The sequence below is a fragment of the Pelophylax lessonae genome (assembly GCF_965119305.1).
Source record: "Pelophylax lessonae genome assembly, chromosome: 1".
Lineage (NCBI taxonomy): Eukaryota > Metazoa > Chordata > Amphibia > Anura > Ranidae > Pelophylax > Pelophylax lessonae.
The window spans coordinates 874,630,995-874,649,658 of NC_138768.1; the positions used below are offsets into that span (position 1 = coordinate 874,630,995).

The 18,664-nt window shown below is 43.2% G+C and overlaps 2 protein-coding genes across 2 annotated transcripts in view; both read left to right on the plus strand.

Moving 5' to 3' along the window:
* Positions 1-364: 364 nt before the first annotated feature.
* Positions 365-18,664, plus strand: part of LOC309545654 (olfactory receptor 2A12-like) — a gene marked incomplete at both ends in the record, with an annotated part of 487,251 nt that continues 468,951 nt past the window's right edge. The window contains one exon of the mRNA XM_082244925.1: positions 365-463. Coding sequence (XP_082101051.1) covers positions 365-463 — 99 coding nt within the window. The remainder of the gene's footprint in view (positions 464-18,664) is intronic.
* On the plus strand, positions 10,971-11,762 carry LOC309544861 (olfactory receptor 5V1-like; the record flags this gene model as incomplete). The annotated part of the gene is made up of 1 exon (XM_082243851.1): positions 10,971-11,762. One exon carries the CDS (start codon positions 10,971-10,973, stop codon positions 11,760-11,762), a length of 792 nt encoding a protein of 263 aa, XP_082099977.1.

Here is an 18,664-nt window from a genome sequence, read left to right on the forward strand (position 1 = left end):
TCTGATGTATTTTCAAAGTGTTCCTTTCATTTTTTAAGCAGTTTTTACATAAAAAGGATCCTTACATAAAAATAATATTCAGATAATGGTATAGGAAATTACAAACTTCCATAAACCGTTTTCTCTTTACTTTCTTTGTTCTTAGATAGTTTTCTTGCTTAGGATGATGAAATCAAATGTTTATTTTGGTATGCTAAGACTTTTTTTTTTTTTTTTCAGTATCAAAAATAAACTAATGATTACCTTTGGGAAATGATTGGCCCCCATTGGGATTGATCACCACCAAAGTAATTGATCAGAAAAGTATATAAAAGGTGATGTGAGAAGTCATCGGATGTAACGCTCAGCTGAACCTCTCCGGAGTATGGGCATACATGGAGGACTCCAACATACTCAGGAAGATGATTATTATAATAGAAATCTTTATATTCCCAGGATAAATAGTGAGGTGAACAGTGCCAAGAACACAGTAAGTACTCTGCTAATGTCACTGTATGAAGGATGGCTTTTACACACAGCTTCTGAAAGATCAAAACTGCTCTATGGAAAGGGAGAAATACCAATACCAGTACTGGTGTATATATATATATATACTATGGATATTGTAAAATATGATGTCATGCTGGTGCTTTCTATGCATTGTGCTCTCCACTCTGATGTTACATTAGCAGTCAGAGTCAGTCTAGAGCTGGGTTGCTATTACTGCCAGCTCACACATTCTTCTTCTTTATTGACCTCCATTGTACCTGTTCACTGCTCTGCCAATGTAATCTAACAAAACGTTCTGCTCCACTAAGTGCTATTGTACCGATTCACTTCTTTCCTGACCGCATCTAATGTAACAGCACACACAACATTCTGCTCCATTCTTCTACCCTTACACTTTGTTCCTAGACTGACTCTGACTGCCAATGTAACAGCAATGGTGACATTCTTCTCCAGTAATGGCCACTGGACCTGTTCAATGCTCCACCAACTGCTGCCAATGTAACATCACACACAACATTCTTCTCCACTGACCACAACTGTGCTGGTCTACTTATTCCGATACTGCTGCCAATGTAACAGCATACACAGCTTTTTTCTCTACTGTCCACCACCAATGTAACAGCACACACAGCATTCTTCTCCACTGACCACCACTGTGCCGGTCTACTTATTCAGATACTGCTGCCAATGTAACAGCATACACAGCATATTTCTCTACTGTCCACCACAAATGTAACAGCACACACAACCTTCTTCGCCATTGATGACCACTGTACCCATTCACTGCTCCACCAACTTCTGCCAATGTAACAACACACTCAGCATACTTCTTTACTAACCACCACCAATGTAACAGCACACACAACATTATTCTCTCCTAACGGCCACTGTACCAGTTCCATTATTTGCAGACTGCTGTCAGTATAGCAGCACATACAGCATACTTCTCTACTGGCTGCCACCAATGGCACACACAGCATTCCTTTTTCCTAACTATCACTGTACTGGTAAGTTCTCCACTTACTGCTGCTAATGCAACAGCACACACCGCATTCTTCTCTACTGACCACCATCATAGTAGTTCACTTTTTCACTGACTGCCACCAATGTAACTGCACACACAGCATGCTTCTCTATTGATCGCCACTAATGTAACTGCACATGCACCATTCTTCCTTGCTGACCACCATTGTAACGCCATGCTGTCCACTCAGCTTTAAGTAGTAGCAACTTGGCCTTAATGGTGACGCTTTCTTTCTCTATAATTTTGTCACTGTAGCACCCTACTAAATAGGTGCTAGGATTGGGGGCGTGGCCAAGTGAGGCATGCAGTGAGACGTGTCTTTGAGAGCTCTCCGCTGGGAATCCTGCAGAATCCTTCATCTAGCACCGCCATCCTGCCTTGTATCAATCTGGGACTAACACCATCAGCTGCCCCTGTGTCTCTGTATCCTCTGGCTGACTATATTTGTGTCCTCCCATGGCTAAAAGAGGACAGGGCCCTCGTGTTCTGCCCAATACTCCCGGTCAAGATGGCGACCTCCTGCCCCGCTCAGCAAAGGAGGCTGCTTAGCGCCTCTTCTCCAAGGCTGGCAAGGATCCTTAACCACCTCAGCTGGCTGCTCCTGGAGGCAATGAGTATGAGGTTACTCATGGGACTCACATGTGAGTAAACATTCTGCACAGCAATATGCTTCCAATATGGCGGCTGGCCTGTAGGCCAGCACAGATCCTGAACCTAATTCTCCAGACAGCTAAATGTCCCAAGCACTCACTCTATCGGGAATAGTAGGCGTGCTGCTCTCCTCAGATGGGGAAACTCCAAAGACTGAAAACACAAGAAAGGAGGTGCAAGCACCTAGTACAGTGATGGCGAACCTTGGCACCCCAGATGTTTTGGAACTACATTTCCCATGATGCTCAACTACACTGCAGAGTGCATGAGCATCATGGGAAAAGTAGTTCCAAAACATCTGGGGTGCCAAGGTTCGCCATCACTGACCTAGTACATTACCCTTGGACACCTTCTAAGAATTTATTGAATGCCAAAAACATACTCACAAACATGAAGAGTAAAATTGCATAAAACAAGTCCACCTCATGTGAAAAGGATGTGTCCCTGTGTTAGGACTTCTGACGCGTTTCGGGAGGCATGCTCCCTTCCTCAGATCCTGAATCTACTCTTAGGGACATCCTGACTGCTGTCAACATATGTAATACATCCATTCCCGGACCTTGCAGGGGAGGTGAAGGGCATGAAGATGGAAATCTCATTAGTGAGACAAGACATGCAGAAATTACGGGAGCGAACCTCTGCATTGGAGGGGCGCCTCAGTACATTAGAGGATGATTGGCAGCCTCTACAAAGAGTTGTTAGATATACTCAATCAGTGGCTTCTACTAACGCATCTTGGTTGGATTATATGGAAAACCGCCCTCGCGGAAATAATGTGCGTGCAGTCGGTATTCCTGAGAAGGTGGAGGGCAAGAACCCTGTAGCAGTTATAGAAGCATGGCTGACTAATACCTTTGGCCAGGATGCCTTTTTATCTTTGTTTGTGGTGGAGAGAGAGCGCATATGATTTCGGCGCGCCCACCTCATAGGGAGCCCTACTACGTCCTTTTTTGTTTAGCCTTCTCAACTCCATCCTGTCAAAGGCCAGAACAGCTGATTCTCTTAAAATAGATAATGCGAAAATCTCATTGTTTCTGGATTTTTCAGTGGAAGTCTAGAGGCAAAGGGGGAAATCCTGGATATCAAAAAAACGCTATGTACACTTAATGTGCAATACTTTATGCTGTACCCGGCAAAGCTAAAGATCATAGCTGATGGCTCTTCACATTTTTTTGATAACCCTACCTCCGCTATGCACTGGCTTGACAGAGAGGAGTGAAATCTGGCTCAACTGCCACCGATGATGAGCTGCCCTTTTTCTTTCTTACATAGGGGCTTTCTGATCTGAATTGGGCTATTTGGCAGAGAAGGCTATGACTGTTCTGGTTTTTCCTTGCATAGCCTGCTCCTGTTCGCCTAACCTGTTTGGTTGGAATTAAACCGTCGTAGTGTTCTACAAGTTCACATGAACGCTTTAAGCTGCATGGAATATTTGCCCTCAGGGACGCACTATGGCCCCCACAAAATGGCCCAGAGAGGACTCTACTCCCCTTATATTAAGGGGTATTTTTTGTCTCATTGGGTCCTATTGACTCGGCACTCTATGTACAGTGGCATTACTTGGTATTTGTTTTTCCTGTTTTTTTTTTTTTACTTTTTTTTTTTACGGGTGGGGCTGGAATGTTTTTATCCATTGCTGACTGTTCTACACCAGGAGACTAGATGGGGCACCAAACATGTTTTTCTATCTTTGAGGGATATGGTATTCTACATACTAAGTATTGTAAAGCTAACATTAAGTGGTGTTCCAGATGTGGAAAAAAAAAAATTAAAAGTCAGCAGCTACAAATACTGTAGTTGCTGACTTTAAATATATAGACACTTACCTGTCCAGTGACCCGGCGATGTCACCGCCACAGCAGATTTTTGGATCGGCTGCCGGGTGCTGCCGCTGCCATTCACTCTAAGGGAAACTGGCAATGAAGCCTTTCGGCTTCATAGCTGACTGCTCCTGCGCATGCGCAATTTATTGGCTCGACGGCAGGGGAAGGAGAAAGGGGACAGAACCTCTGAGGGACGGAGCCACGGCGCTGTCTTCCGGAAGTTGGGAAGGTTACCTGTCAAAAACATACATCAAGGGTGGTTTCAGCAAGTTTTTATACCCAATGCTCATGCTAATCTTTGCCATTGGTTTAAGAGTCCATTATTTCTGGTAAGCGCTCCCAAGTTTTCATAATTGGTGATTGGAGCACTGGCGATGTCTTTTCCTTCTTTCTATTGTGGATCACAGAATTGTCTCTCTTTCATCATTTCAATTTCATCATCCAGATTTGGATACTTTGACTTATACTTATACTTTGACTTATTTATTCAGTGATTTAGTTTGCACTTTTTTTCATTGAAAGGTGGAAGTATTGTTGGACTTATATTGAAAGACTTTTTTTGCACATTTTTCTGCACTATGCACTTTTGCTATTTTCTATTATTTTTCACATACATGTATACATGGTATTTACAATAGGATTTTGCGATTTTATTATGTGTTTATAATAACACATTTTGAATCCTTTTAAAACCAATTTTAGTTGGTTTTATACATTGTTTATGTATATGTAGTGTTATACCTACCTGCTTTGTGCAGTTGGTTTTGCACAAAGTGGCCTAGATCCTCTTCTTCCTGGTTCCCTCTTTGGCTCTCCTGGCCCCTCCCCCCGCTGAGTGCCCCCACAGCACACCAATCTGTGCTTGATTGGCTGCCTTGGAGGGCAGAGAAGGGATCAGGGGTCTCATAGATCCCTAATCGCTCCATAAAGAGGGTCTGTCACTACTCATGCTATCACATGGGAAGTAGTTCATCCTTTGTGATAGCAATAAAGTTGATAGAAAAAAAAGTATTGTTTTATTGAATAAAAAAAAACAAGATTAACAAAAATTCAAACAGATTAATAAAAATGCTTAAAAAAAAAAACATGCTCCGATCCACCAGTGCTCACTTGCAAATGCAAACAGACACGTAGATCCCGCACACATATGTAAATCTCTGTGAATGTTAGCGTGAGAGTAATAATTCTAACTCCAGAACTCATGTTTAACTCTAAACCGGTAACCTGTATAGGAAGGTACTGTAGTTAACAATTTCTTGGGTGTGCAAAATTTAAAATCTTGACATGTTAGGTATCTATGCAACATCAGTGCAATATAATCTTTTATAATTTACCACAAAATTTAAAAAAGGCCCGAAATAGTTCCCTGGAAACTAAAGGCCAGTCAGTCTAACATCAATAGTATGTAAGCTAATGGAGAAGATGATAAGGGATTATATTAAAAATGTTGCTAATGCAAACAGTATCATTAGTAGTAATCAGCATGGATTCATGAAGGGTCGTTCTTGCCAGGCCAATCTTTTATCGAGGAAGTGAGCTACCATCTAGATAAAGGAAGGCCTGTGGATGTGGTGTATCTGTATTTTACAAAGGCATGTAATACAGTTCCCCACAAACGTTTACTTTAAAAACTGAGGTCTGTCGGTATGGACCATAGGGTGAGTACCTGGATTGAAAACTGGCTACAGGGGCAGGTCCAAACAGTGGTGATACATAGCGTGTACTAAATGGTCCGGTGTGGTAAGTGAGGTCCCTAAAGGATCTCTCCTGGGACCAATTCTGTTTAATTTATTTATAAATGATATAGAGGATGGGATAAATATCTCAATATTTACAGATGATACAAGGTTAAGCAGAGCAATAACTTCTATGCATGTGGAAAGCTTACAAGAAGACCTAAATATAATGGGGTGGGCAACTACATGGCAAATGAGGTTTATTGTTAAAAAATGTAAAGCAATGCATTTGGGTGCTAAAAATATGAATGCAAGTTCGCTATGGGGAGAACCTCTGGGGGAATCCAGGATGGAAAAGGATTTGGGGGTCTTTGTAGATGACAAGCTCAGCAATAGCATGCAATGCCAAGCTGCTGCAAGCAAGCCCAACAGAATGTAAACAATGGAATGATAGATAATATATAAAATATATAATATATATACTCCAGTAGCGCAAAATGGTAACCAGTCATCACCATCTAATATGTATAATCTTGACTGCTAATAAACAACACAGTCCAACTGCAGTCAATAGATATCACCCGAACAGCAGGAATAATAATAGTAGTAATAGTAATCAGTCCATAATCATTAATCCTGGGATGTTAGTAGCCGTGTGTAGTTGTCAAGGATCACCATATCCACCACCGTGCTTGAAGGGGGAGAAGAAATGCACACTCACCAGCTACACTGGCTCAGTCACTCTCGTGACTGAGCAATACAAGCCTGTAGTGAAAGCCTTTGCTCAGCAATCCCGACTAGGCACAGCAACAGCTGATCAATCAAGCTCAGCAACATATGGGGAGAGAAACAATACTCCACTAGTGTGATAACGTTTGACCACTTTATTCACACAAATAAATAAGTAAGTATTCAACTCACATGTATCCAATAAAAACATCCGCATATATGAATGTAGGAGATGAGCACCCTTCGGGGTCCAGGCTCCACGCTGTGGACCGTGCGCCTTCCGGGTGTCCGGGCTCCTTGTACACAGGTATGGTTACGCCGCATGGTCACACTCCGACGCGTTTCGTACTTCCGACTTCTTCACCGGGGGCGTGACCATGATGGCTCGGCAGCAACATAAATACCTCCGACCTCCCGCCCTTAGGGCGGAGTCGGGGTGTACGTAGCAACCCATTGGCAGCGTGCTTCTTGCTCAGAACGGTCTCCGCAATATATTTTTCTATGAAGGGACTCTGCTCAAAGGAGACATTTGGGCTACTACTACCTCAAAGCTAGGTCAATAGTCTGCTTTTGCATGGATTTTTACTTCAGTTTTACTGAAAGAAGTTTAGTGTTCTCATCTTGTACATAGTTTTTTTTGGAGTATTCCACTTAATTCCCCATCCTTATCCAATTAACCCCCCCTCTGAAAAAAAAGCCCAAAAAGAACACCCCTGGACTTGTCATTGAGCCAAAGAGTGACTGTGTGCTTGGCTGTGGGCCAATTACTGGGAAAAAGAACCTGGGCTTATTTCCATCCATTCCTACAGGGGTAGCGCTACATGTACAAGCATACAATAGCATAGGAAATCACTGAAGAAATACTTAGTACCCAGTGGTAGTGCTATATTAAAGAAAATAGGCATCAAACCAGGTAGCAAAGAAAAACGTAATATATTGTCACTCGATATTGTTGGTAGCCAGGCAAGTATGAAATGGATTGACGATGGTATTAACACAATTTGGCATACAAAGTTATTAACAGGAAGGTCTAGGCTTCCAGATTTGCATAAACAGTAGCAAGGCCACATCAAGTGCTGCAGCGAGCAGTAGCAAAGTTTAATCTATCGAGTACTTAAACTACAGTGTGCTGCCTAAGCACATTTATAGTGTCAATGCTAATCCTAGACCAACTTGAAATGCACTGTCCAAAATAAAATTAGGATGGTAGTGGAAGGGGCAGGGGAACAAAGGAGCTTGCCGAATAAATATTTTGGAAGAGAGTCGTTTGAGATGTTCTTCTGACGGCTATCGGTTGGGCCCTTTAGCAACGTCTTTGCTCTTGATGACAATCCAAGGTAACCTGCATGCAGTATAGGTATGGTATAGTCTTGGCACAGGTGCAAGGTAGTGTTCAGAATGCTGTAAAAGTTCAGTATAATGTGGTATAGGATTGGTAAAGGTGCAGTTTAGGTTTAGAATAAGTGCAGTATAGCGTGTGGTCACAAACACAATGTCTCCTGCGCTTAGGAAAATGGCCCCTCCAGATGGGTATGTTTAGATCTCCAATACACTTAAAAGCGGATAACCATGGTCTTGCGCCCCTCAAAAACTTGGAGAAGTCTACAATATTGCAACCATATAAAAACACACAAAGGGAGCACCGATTTAGTGCATTTCGAGGAATTCCTCTTCTTCACCAGAGGTGGCTCTGAAGAAGAGGAATTCCTCAAAACACGTCAGCCCACAGGGTCTTCAGTTTCTGTTGTATATGTTGATACAATTGGATGGAACTTGCTGAGATCTGTGATGTGCTTTTAACTATTGAAACATTGTGAGTATAATGCTTACCATTTTTTTGTACAATAAATTGTCTCAGGATAATGCACTAGGTCGGTGCGCCCTCTGTGAGTTTTTTATATGGTTGTAATAGAGTGTAGAATGGGTGCGGTATGAATTGGGTACACTTGGTGTCCTGCTCTCACTGGCTCAGTCTCTGCTAGCAGTGACAATAATGGGTGTATAACCCTCTCACCAGTTACTGGGATGCTACTATGGACACTCGCTGTAGAAGGGGGCCCCCCTCAGACTTTCCTTGAAAGCCTTCAGTGATAAGTGGTGGGAGGCAGAGGGTGAGTGGACGCTTTAGCCTTTCTGAAGCAGTGGTGTAGGATTTGTGATGTGGGAGGTGCTGCGCTCTCCCCAGTTTTCATCACTATCAGGCTTGTATCCCTGCTGGCAGATGAATACTCGGATAGATGTGCTCAGCTCTCCCTCTCTCCTTAGCACCAAGAGGAAGAGAATTTTCCCAGGCAGTTTAACAAAAATCCTCTCTCCACTCCTCCTACTGCACAGTGTCCGTAGAGATCTGTAGTCCATTGACTCTATTCATCCTATTATGGTATCAGGACAATATCCCCCCGGACATTATCCCCCGGGCAATATACCCCAGGAAAACATCCCCCTGGACATAATCCCCCCGGAACAACATCCCCCCGGATAATATCCCCCCGGGACAACATCCCCCGGACAATATCCACCGGAAAACATCCCCCTGGACATAGGGTTAGGGGGGGGGGGATATTTTCTAGGGGGATGTTGTCCAGGGGGGATATTGTCCGGGGGGATATTGTCCTAGAATCCCTATAATACGGCTGCCGCTAAAAACGACTACTCCCAGGACTCTATGTGCTCTGCATAGAAGTCTATGGGTTGCTCGGCTTTAGAATAAAAGGCAATGTCTCCATCTCAATATTGCTGTAGCACAGCCCCTGGCTACATATATACAATATATATATATATATATATATATATATATATATATATATATTTATATTTTATTTTTTTTTAATATCGGTATAGTGAGGAATGACGAGAGTAACCATTCTGACTACCAAACCATATCTAGGAATTTCTTTACACACTGACAGCAGAGGCTACACATGTGGTATTAAAAAAAAAAATAGTACCAGAGTTCTGTGGACCGGCTCTGTGAATAGTAATGGCCTCTGGCTGTGGGGCAGTGCGTTCCTATGGAATAGGATAGCTGCTCCCTCCCTGACTTTGCATGCTGCCCTTTCCCCTGGACAACATCATTTCTTGCTGTTGTTTCCACCTACGATCTGCCTTGTCATCCCCACCCTCTCATTTATTGAGAAGACAAAGGAGCGGTTATTGAGTCCTTACTGACAATAAGGATGTTAGCGATTGGTGGTGCTTCTCCAGGCTGAGGTGTAAGGCCCCATTACCGGCTGCTCATCATAGCCGATCCTAGTGTGGATGTATACATGTGAAAGCATTAGTCAATGCGGCTCCTCTGGTCATGCCCCCTGACATGTTTTGCCCCACTCACAGGGGCTTGATCATAGGGCCACTATAATCAAGCTCTGACTGACTGAGGATTTAATATGAATACATCCACACTAGGATCGGGTATGGTGAGTGGTGGTTCCATGCTTATTAGTCCTAACCTGTTCTTGAATGACAATGCTGCTTCTCCATAGATCCAGCACAGTGAGTGAGGATTGATGCCCTAGGACAGGAATTGTGTTACTGGCAGGACCACCAGGTGAAAATAAAGGAAAAAAGGACAGAAAAAGGTCACCATCACCACACAATAACTAGGGATTATTGAACGGTTCGGATCGACCATCGGTTCGACCCGAACATTGACTGTTCGAGGTTCAGCCGAATTCCGAACTTTTTGCTGAAAAAGTTTGGAATTCGGCAACCAGAACCGACCAAAATGCAATGGGACAGGAACTGGGCTTTAAAAGCCTGTGATTGGACCAGAACCATCAGTAAAAGCCAATTGAGGGGGCAGGAGAATGCTAGGAATGTGATTGGAGTGACTAGGGGGTCCTGAGGCCAATCATTAGTGAATACGCCCCCCAGTATATAAGATAGCCCCGCCAAATTCCTAGCATTGTAATACAGGGACATGGAAGAGAGTGGAAGCAGTTCTGTTACTTCTGCTTCAAAGTGTCATTTAGCAATTATTAGTGTGAGGAAAGGATATCTAGTGTAGTTAGGGTACTATTTTCCACTATAGTTAGATTTAATAATCTAGTTTCTGTAGGGAAAGTGCTAAGTGTAAGGGGACCGTAGTGTAGTGTAGTGTAGGGTTAACTGACACTGACTGCTATGGCAGTTATTGGGTTTTAGGGCTTCAAAATGGTGTTTTTTGATTACCGAAGTTCGGGGTCCCATTGATTTCAATGGGGTTCTGAAATCCGGGCCGAACTTTCGGGAGGTTCGGGTGTTCTGGTCGAACCGAACTTTTCAAAAGTTCGATCATCCCTAACAATAACATCTAAGAACTAGTAGGCTGCAATAAATTACATTTTTGTTTATAGGTTCAGATATGCTTAAGCTTTACATGTCAAGCTGGGTGCTAAAATATTAACCATCACTTTTTCACAGGTGTCACGTCAAAGGAATGAAACAATTGTTATAGAAGTCCTGGTCGTTGGGTTTGATGGGTTTAAAGAATACAGAATTCTGCTTTTCCTTCTGTTATTGATTATCTACACCGTTACCTGCATTGAGAACCTTCTGATCATCTCTCTAATATGGAAAAGCCCTCGTCTCCACACCCCCATGTACTTTCTGATCAGCAATTTACTCCTTTGCGAATTTGTTGGTACCACAAGCGTTGAACCGTCCGTACTGCAAAACATAATATGGGGAAGAAACGTTGTTCCTTATGTTGATTGTGTCATCCAGATAAATGTAGTGATCGCTGTTTTAGTCTTTGAGACTTTTCTGCTGACTCTGATGTCTTACGACCGATATTTGGCGATCTGTCATCCATTGAGATATGCTGCTCTCATGCACAACAGACTGTGCCTGTACCTTGTCATTGGCATTTGGTTGTTTTCATTTGCTGTTGTATCAGTTACTTTTTACTTCTTTATGTGTTTAAAATTTTGTGCCCCTGTCATCATCTATTATTTTTTTTGTGAATACACTGCCTTCTCTATTCCAGTGTGTGTTATGTCAGACACAATACCCCTTTACATATATGGATGGGTGATAACTTATCTGCTTAATCTACCTTTTGGGTTTATTGCCTTGTCCTACATACTGATCATAATCTCCATCCTCAGGATGAAGTCATCAGCCGGGAGACGGAAAGCCTTCTCCACCTGCAGCTCCCATCTCCTGGTGGTCACTTTATATTTCGGAATACCATTTGCGACATATGCACTGACACTGTCTGATACATTGAGTATCAACGTTTATAATGGACTCACCTTTATATACTTTTTTGTGCTTCCCATGTTAAACCCCATCATTTACACTCTAAGGAATCAGGACATTCATAGAGCTTTAAAGACATCAGTGAATGATCTAAAAGAATATTGTGGTGTTAAAGGACATTCGAGATAAAAAAAATGACAAGCTGGTGTACAACAATGTTGTGTACACCAGTATTATATTTTGCAATTATCTTTTCTTTGTGTATTTTCTCTAGGTTGTATGGTAGTGTATTATATGTTGTTTTCCCTTGTCTGACTCCCAAAGTAGTGAAACTGAGATATCGGTAAACCATATTGTTTGATGTTCTTTTTTGTGTGTTGCTTCAGCTCTTCCATAAATGTTTGCTTTGTGAAGTTCCCCGTGGACTAGTTTGGGTTACATTATCATTTTTGATTCCCATCGACTAGTTTGGGTTACATTATCACTTTTGATGCAACAGTTATAAGGATTGTGGCCAAACAACACAAACGTGTTCAACAAGCCATCATTCAATTGCTGGCCGCTCTTCTTTTTCCTCATGGTGGCTTGCATGTTTGGTGGATACTGATGCTCTTGGTCTTGCCATTCTTTCTTGGTCTTGCCATTCTTGATGGAGACCCTTGAGCTTGGAATCTTGCCATCCATGGTGGAGACTGTTGCCCTTGAAATTTTCCATGCTTGATAGAGACGGTTCCTGAGTCTTGCCATGCTTGGTGGAGACTGTTGCTTTTGTAGTCTTGCCATGGTTGGTAGAGACTGTTGCTTTTGTAGTCTCTCCATGGTTGGTAGAGACTGTTGCTTTTGTAGTCATGTCATGCTTGGTGGAGACTTCTGCTCTTGGAATCCTGCCATTCATGGTGGAGACTGCTGCTCTTGGAATCCTGCATTCGTGGTGGAGACTGCTGCTCTTGGAATCCTGCATTCGTGGTGGAGACTGTTGCTCCTGAAGTTTTCCATGCTTGGTAGAGATGGTTCCTGAGTCTTGCCATGCTTGGTGTAAATTGTTGCTTTAGCAGTCTTGCCATGCTCGGTGGAGACTGTTTCTTTTGCAGTCTTGCCATGGTTAGTAGAGACTGTTGCTTTTGCAGTCTTGCCATGGTTGGTAGAGACTGTTGCTTTTTTAGTCATGTCATGCTTGGTGGAGACTGCTGCTCTTGGAATCCTGCCATTTGTGGTGGAGACTGTTGCTCCTGACGTTTTCCATGCTTGGTAGAGATGATTTCTGAGTCTTGCCATGCTTGGTGTGAACTGTTGCTCTTGTAGTCTTGCCATGGTTAATAGAGACTGTTGCTCTTGCAGTCTTGCCATTGTTGGTAGAGACTGTTGCTTTTGTAGTCATGTCATGCTTGGTGGAGACTGCTGCTCTTGGAATCCTGCCATTCGTGGTGGAGACTGCTGCTATTGGAATCCTGCCATTTGTGGCGGAGACTGTTGCTCCTGAAGTTTTCCATACTTGGTAGAGTCTTGCCATGCTTGGTGTGAATTGTTGCTTTGGCAGTCTTGCCATGCTCGGTGGAGACTGTTGCTTTTGCAGTCTTGACATGCTTGGTAGAAACTGTTGCTTTTATATTATTATTATTATTATACAGGATTTATATAGCGCCAACAGTTTGCACAGCGCTTTACAATGTGAGGGAAGACAATACAGTTACAATACAATTCAAAACAGGAAGGAGGAACTAGAGTGCCCTGCTCGTTAGAGCTTACAATCTAGAAGGGAGGGTCAAGTGAAACAAAAGGCAATAACCGTGGGGGATGGGCTGATGGAGAAAATGGAGGTATATTTGTTAAGTGTGGGTAGGATAGGCTTCTCTGAGAAGAAGGATTTTGAGAGATCGCCTAAAAGCTAATAGAGTAGGAGATAATCGGACAGATAAGGGTAAGGAGTTCCATAGGATTGGAGAGGCTCTAGAAAAGTCCTGGAGGCGAGCATGGGAGGAGGTGAGGAGGGAGCTAGAGAGCAGGAGGTTTTGAGAGTGAGCGGAAGCCAGTGGAGGGCTTGACAGAGAGGAGCAGCGGACACTGAGCGATTGGTAAGGTGGATGAGTCTGGTGGCAGCATTCATGAAGGATTGAAGGGGGGATAGCCTGTGTAGAGGTATGCCAATGGGAAGGGAATTGCAGTAGTCGAGGCACGAAATGACCAGTGAGTGAACTAAGAGCTTTGTTGTGTCTTTGGTTAGAAAGGGGCGTATTTTGGAGATGTTGCGGAGGCTGAGGCGGCAAGATTTGGACAGCGATTGGATGTGGGGTTTGAAGCAGAGTTCAGAGTCCAGTACAATACCTAAGTCCTTGGTATGCGGGGATGGGCTGATAGTAATGCCATCGATATTGACAAAGAAATCAGGGGAAGGGGCACGTGGTGGAGGAAAAATTATAAGCTCAGTTTTGGATGGATTGAGTTTGAGGAAGTGGTGAGACATCCAGACCGATATATCTGATAGTAAATTAGTGATACGTGAGGAGACTGAGGGAGAGAGCTGAGAGGTGGATAAATAGATTTGGGTATCATCAGCGTATAGATGGTATTGGAAGCCGTGGGAAGCTATCAACTGACCCAGAGAGGAGGTGTAGATTGAAAATAGGAGGGGTCCAAGAACAGAGCCTTGGGGGACCCCAACAGAGAAGGGAAGAGGAGAGGAGGAAGTAGAATTGTACATAATGCTAAAGGTGCGGTTGTATAAGTAGGAAGATAACCAGTGAAGAGTACAGTCACGGAGACCAAAGGCATGGAGTTTTTTGAGGAGGAGGGGATGGTCAACCTTATCAAAGGCAGCAGAAAGGTCCAGAAGTAGGAGTACAGAATAGTGTCCATTGGTTTGTCAGTTTTAGGAGAGCAGTTTTAGTGGAATGTTGAGGCCGAAATCCAGACTGAAGGGGATCAAGGAGGCTATTCTCAGCAAGGTGGTCGCAGAGTCGGTTGTAGACTAGACATTCGAGGAGTTTGGATGAAAAGGGGAATAAGGAAATAAGGCGTAGGTTGTTCAGATCGTTTGGGTCCAGTGAGGACTTTTTAAGTATGGGGCTGACTAGTGCATGTTTTAGAGAGTTGGGGAAGATGCCAGAAGAGAGGGAGAGATTGAAGATGTGGGTTAGAGAGCGTAGAATAGGGCCAGAGGGTGAACGTAGCATTTTTGAGGGAACAGGATCCAGAGGGCAGGTGGTTAAGTGGATGTTAGCAAGTAGTTTAGCAACCTCATCTGTAGTGGCGGGGTTGAATGAGGGAAGTAATGATCGCACCTGTGGACATGAAGCATAAGGCATGGAAGGTATCTGAACAGCAGTGATCTCCTTACGAATTGTGTCAATCTTCTGTTTTGAAGTGGTTGGCAATCTCCTGGGCAGTGAGTGAGCTGGTGGGAGGGGGTAGTGGAGGACGGAGTAGAGAATTAAAGGTATCGAAGAGTTGCCGGGGGCGTGATGACAGGCTGTTAATGAGAGTGATAAAATAGGTCTGTTTCGCAGTGTGGAGACAGGAATTGTATTTTTGGAGGGCAGATTTATATCGGTTGAAATCCTTCTGAGACCTAGTCTTACGCTATAGGCGCTCAAGAGCACGGCTATGCTTTTTCAGACTTCTAGTGTTATCTGTTTGCCAAGGTTGAAGGGGTCGGGGCCTGATTCCGTGTGCGGTGAGGGGGGACTGTGTCCAGGGAAGCTAAGAGTGAAGCGTTGTAGAGAGAAGTGGCTAGGTTGGTGCAGGACAGGGGTGCAATTTTGTCATAGAGGTGGTCGGTAGCAGAGTAGAGAAGACAAGGGTTGAGATGGCGTAGGTTTCTGCGGGTAACTGTAAGGTAGCTGGAGGGAGAGGAGGTGGAGGAGAGGGAGAGAGTGAAACTAATAAGGTAATGATCAGAGAGAGGGAAAGGATTGTTTTAAAGGTTGTGCGGAGTGCATAGGTGGGAGAAAACAAGGTCAAGGATATTGCCTTCAGAGTGGGTATAAGCATGTATCCATTGCTTCAGGTCAAAGGAGGAGGTTAGACTGAGAAGTTTGGAAGTGGCAGGAGTGTTAGTATTAATAGGGATGTTGAAGTCGCCAAGAATGATTGTGGGGATTTCGGAAGAGAGAAAGTAGGGTAGCCAGGCAGAGAAGTCATCAAGAAAGGTCGATACTGGTCCTGGGGGGCGGTAAATCACAGCTATCCTTAGAGAAACAGGGGAGAAAAGACAAATGCAGTGTACCTCAAATGAGGAGAGTGACAGAGAAGGAGGTGGGTGAAGTACCTGAAAGGTGCTATGTTGGGCTAGAAGGATCCCGACACCCCCTCCCTTGCGTCCATTGGGTCTTTGGGAGTGAGTCCATAGAAGACCACCTTGGGATAGGGCAGCAGAAAACGCAGGGTCAGATTCGTGAAGCCAGGTTTCGGTGATGGCGAGTAGATTAAATGAGTTAGCGATGAAAAGGTCATGGAGAGAGGCAAGTTTATTACAGACAGAGCAGGCGTTCCAAAGGGTGCAAGAGAAAGGGAGTCTGGTCTTGGGAAGAAGAGAGATGGGAACTAGGCGCAAGAGAAAGGGAGTCTGGTCTTGGGAAGAAGAGAGATGGGAACTAGATTGTGCTGAGTGTGGCTGCAGCCAGAGGGTGCAGGGTAAGTGGTATGTTGAGCACGGGTAAATGATGGAGGCCCAGGGTCTGGGGATATGTCTCCAGAGGTTAGGAGAAGCAGAAAGGTGAGGGTGGTAATATGAGAGTGTGATTTACAGTATATGAAGGGACATGCCCCAGTGTCCTGGAGGATTTGTGTGCGTGTGGATTTAGAAGTAGCAGGAGATGGTGAGTGCTGTAATAAGGTGAGGACAGAAGTGAGGGTGAAATATATAAGCTGTGGGGTGGAGAAGAGGGGTGAAGCAGAGAGAGTTTAAGGATAGAGAGGACACTGCTGTCAGGAGGAGTGGTAGAGAGTAGGGATGATCGAACGGTTCGGGTCCACCATCGGTTCGGCCCGAACATTGGGTGTTCGAGGTTCGGCCGAATTTAGAACTTTTTACCCAAAAAGTTCGGAATTCGGCAACCAGAACCGCCCAAAATGCAATGCTTCAGGAAATGGGCTTTAAAAGCCCGTGATTGGACTAGAACCATTAGCAAAAGCCAATTGAGGGGGCAGGAGAATGCTAGGAATGTGATTGGAGTGACTAGGGGGTCCCTAGACCAATCATTAGTGAATATGCCCCCCAGTATATAAGATCGCCCCCGCCATATTCCTAGCATTGTTATACTGGACATGGAAGAGAGTGGAAGCAGTTCTGTTAATTTTACTTTAAAAGTGTCATTTAGCTATTTATTAGTGTGAGGAAAGGGATATCTAGTGTAGTTAGAGTGCTCCTTTACACTTTAGTTAGATGCAAAAATTTAGTTTCTGTAGGGAAAGTGTTAAGTGTCAGGGGACCGTAGTGTAGTGTAGGGTTAACTGGCAGTGACTGCTATGGCAGGGTGACAAAACCCTTCCATAGCAGGGTGACCGCTATAGAGAAATTATCATTTCTCTGAATTGCTTCGGCACACCCATATGGCTTCTCACCAGCCAAACATTTTTTATGCTGCAGGGGCTGCCACTGCCAGTGCTTTTTTGAGGACATGTTTGATGTCAGACATGACATCTGAACATGTGTATAGGGGGTATATATAGACATATATGTCTGAATAAATACCCCTAGACATATATAGGTGTGATAGTAGCAGAAATAAATGCTTGCGCTAATGAAATAATTTACAGTAATATATTTCTGCTACTATCACACCAAAAAAATGCCAAAAAAACGCTAGCGTAAAAAAAAAAAAATGCCCAGGTGTGTTTTTGCTGGCATTTTTTGGGGGGTTTTGGAGGCAGGCAAAACATCTGAACTTGTGCACAGTACCACTATACACAAGTTCAGATGTTTTTCCTGACTGCAAAGATCCCAAAAAAATGCCTTCTACTTTCTATGGATCACATAGCAGGAGGAGCTGTCAAAATGTAGATACACTGTTGATACTTGCAGATAGTATGAACGTGTCAATAAAGTGTAACTAAATGCAAAACTTACATAGTTACATAGTTAGTCAGCTTGAAAAAAGACACAAGTCCATCTGGCTCAGCCAATAAAAAAAAAAATATTTTTTTTGTTTATAACCCTTGTCAATTGTTTTTTTCTTTGCCATCTTTGTCACCAGGATCACCAAAACTAAGGTCCCCATTCCTTTTTAACCCCTTACTAACCCCTTGGTTTAATATATTCAGCCCTAATTGACTCCTCCCTGCCCTTAAGCTTTTTTCCTTCTAAATTTTTTACTTTTGAAATTGAAATGTTTGATATTTTCATTTCATTATATTTGTTATTATATTTTCATTTCATTATATTTGTTATTTTATTCAGTGACTTCATTATATTTGTTATTTTATTTTATTTTATGTTATTAAAAATTGTGCAAAGATTGAAAAAAAAAAAAATAGAATTATTTTTTGTTTGTAAACAAATTTTCCAAATGCACCAGAAATATCATGTTAGTGCCACTGCTTTTACAGGCATTTGAGCTTTTATTTCTCTGCCTAAAATCTTGAAAAACTTGTTCTTTTTTGTTTCTCTTTTGCATGTTTTTATTGAGCTTCTTTGAGCTTTTTTATTTATTTATAAGTGTTATTTTCACAAACCCTTGCCTCAGCTCATTTTCTCTTTTTTTTATTTTTTATTTTTTTGTGCATTTTCAAGCTTATTTGCCCTTCTTTGAGCTTCTTTTTATCGTTTTCACACTTTCACAAGTTTTTGGGCATGTAGGCGTCTTTTCTGTACGAAAACTCCTCTCAAAAACTCGAGTTTGGCGGTGGCTGTAAAATCCTGAAAAAGCCATAGTGTGCATTGACACATTGGCTAGCATGGAGGGGTGTTTTCGGGCAGAAAAGAATAGAAGCTCAAAAGCCTGTAGGAGCAGCTTCTTTGAGCTGCAGTGTACATGAGCCCTTAACCACTTGCCGACCGCCGCAAGTAGATATACTGCAGCGGTCAGCCCCTCACAGGCAAAGTGACGAATATATATGTCACTAGCCAGTGAGGCTCTGGGGAGCGAGCGTGCACC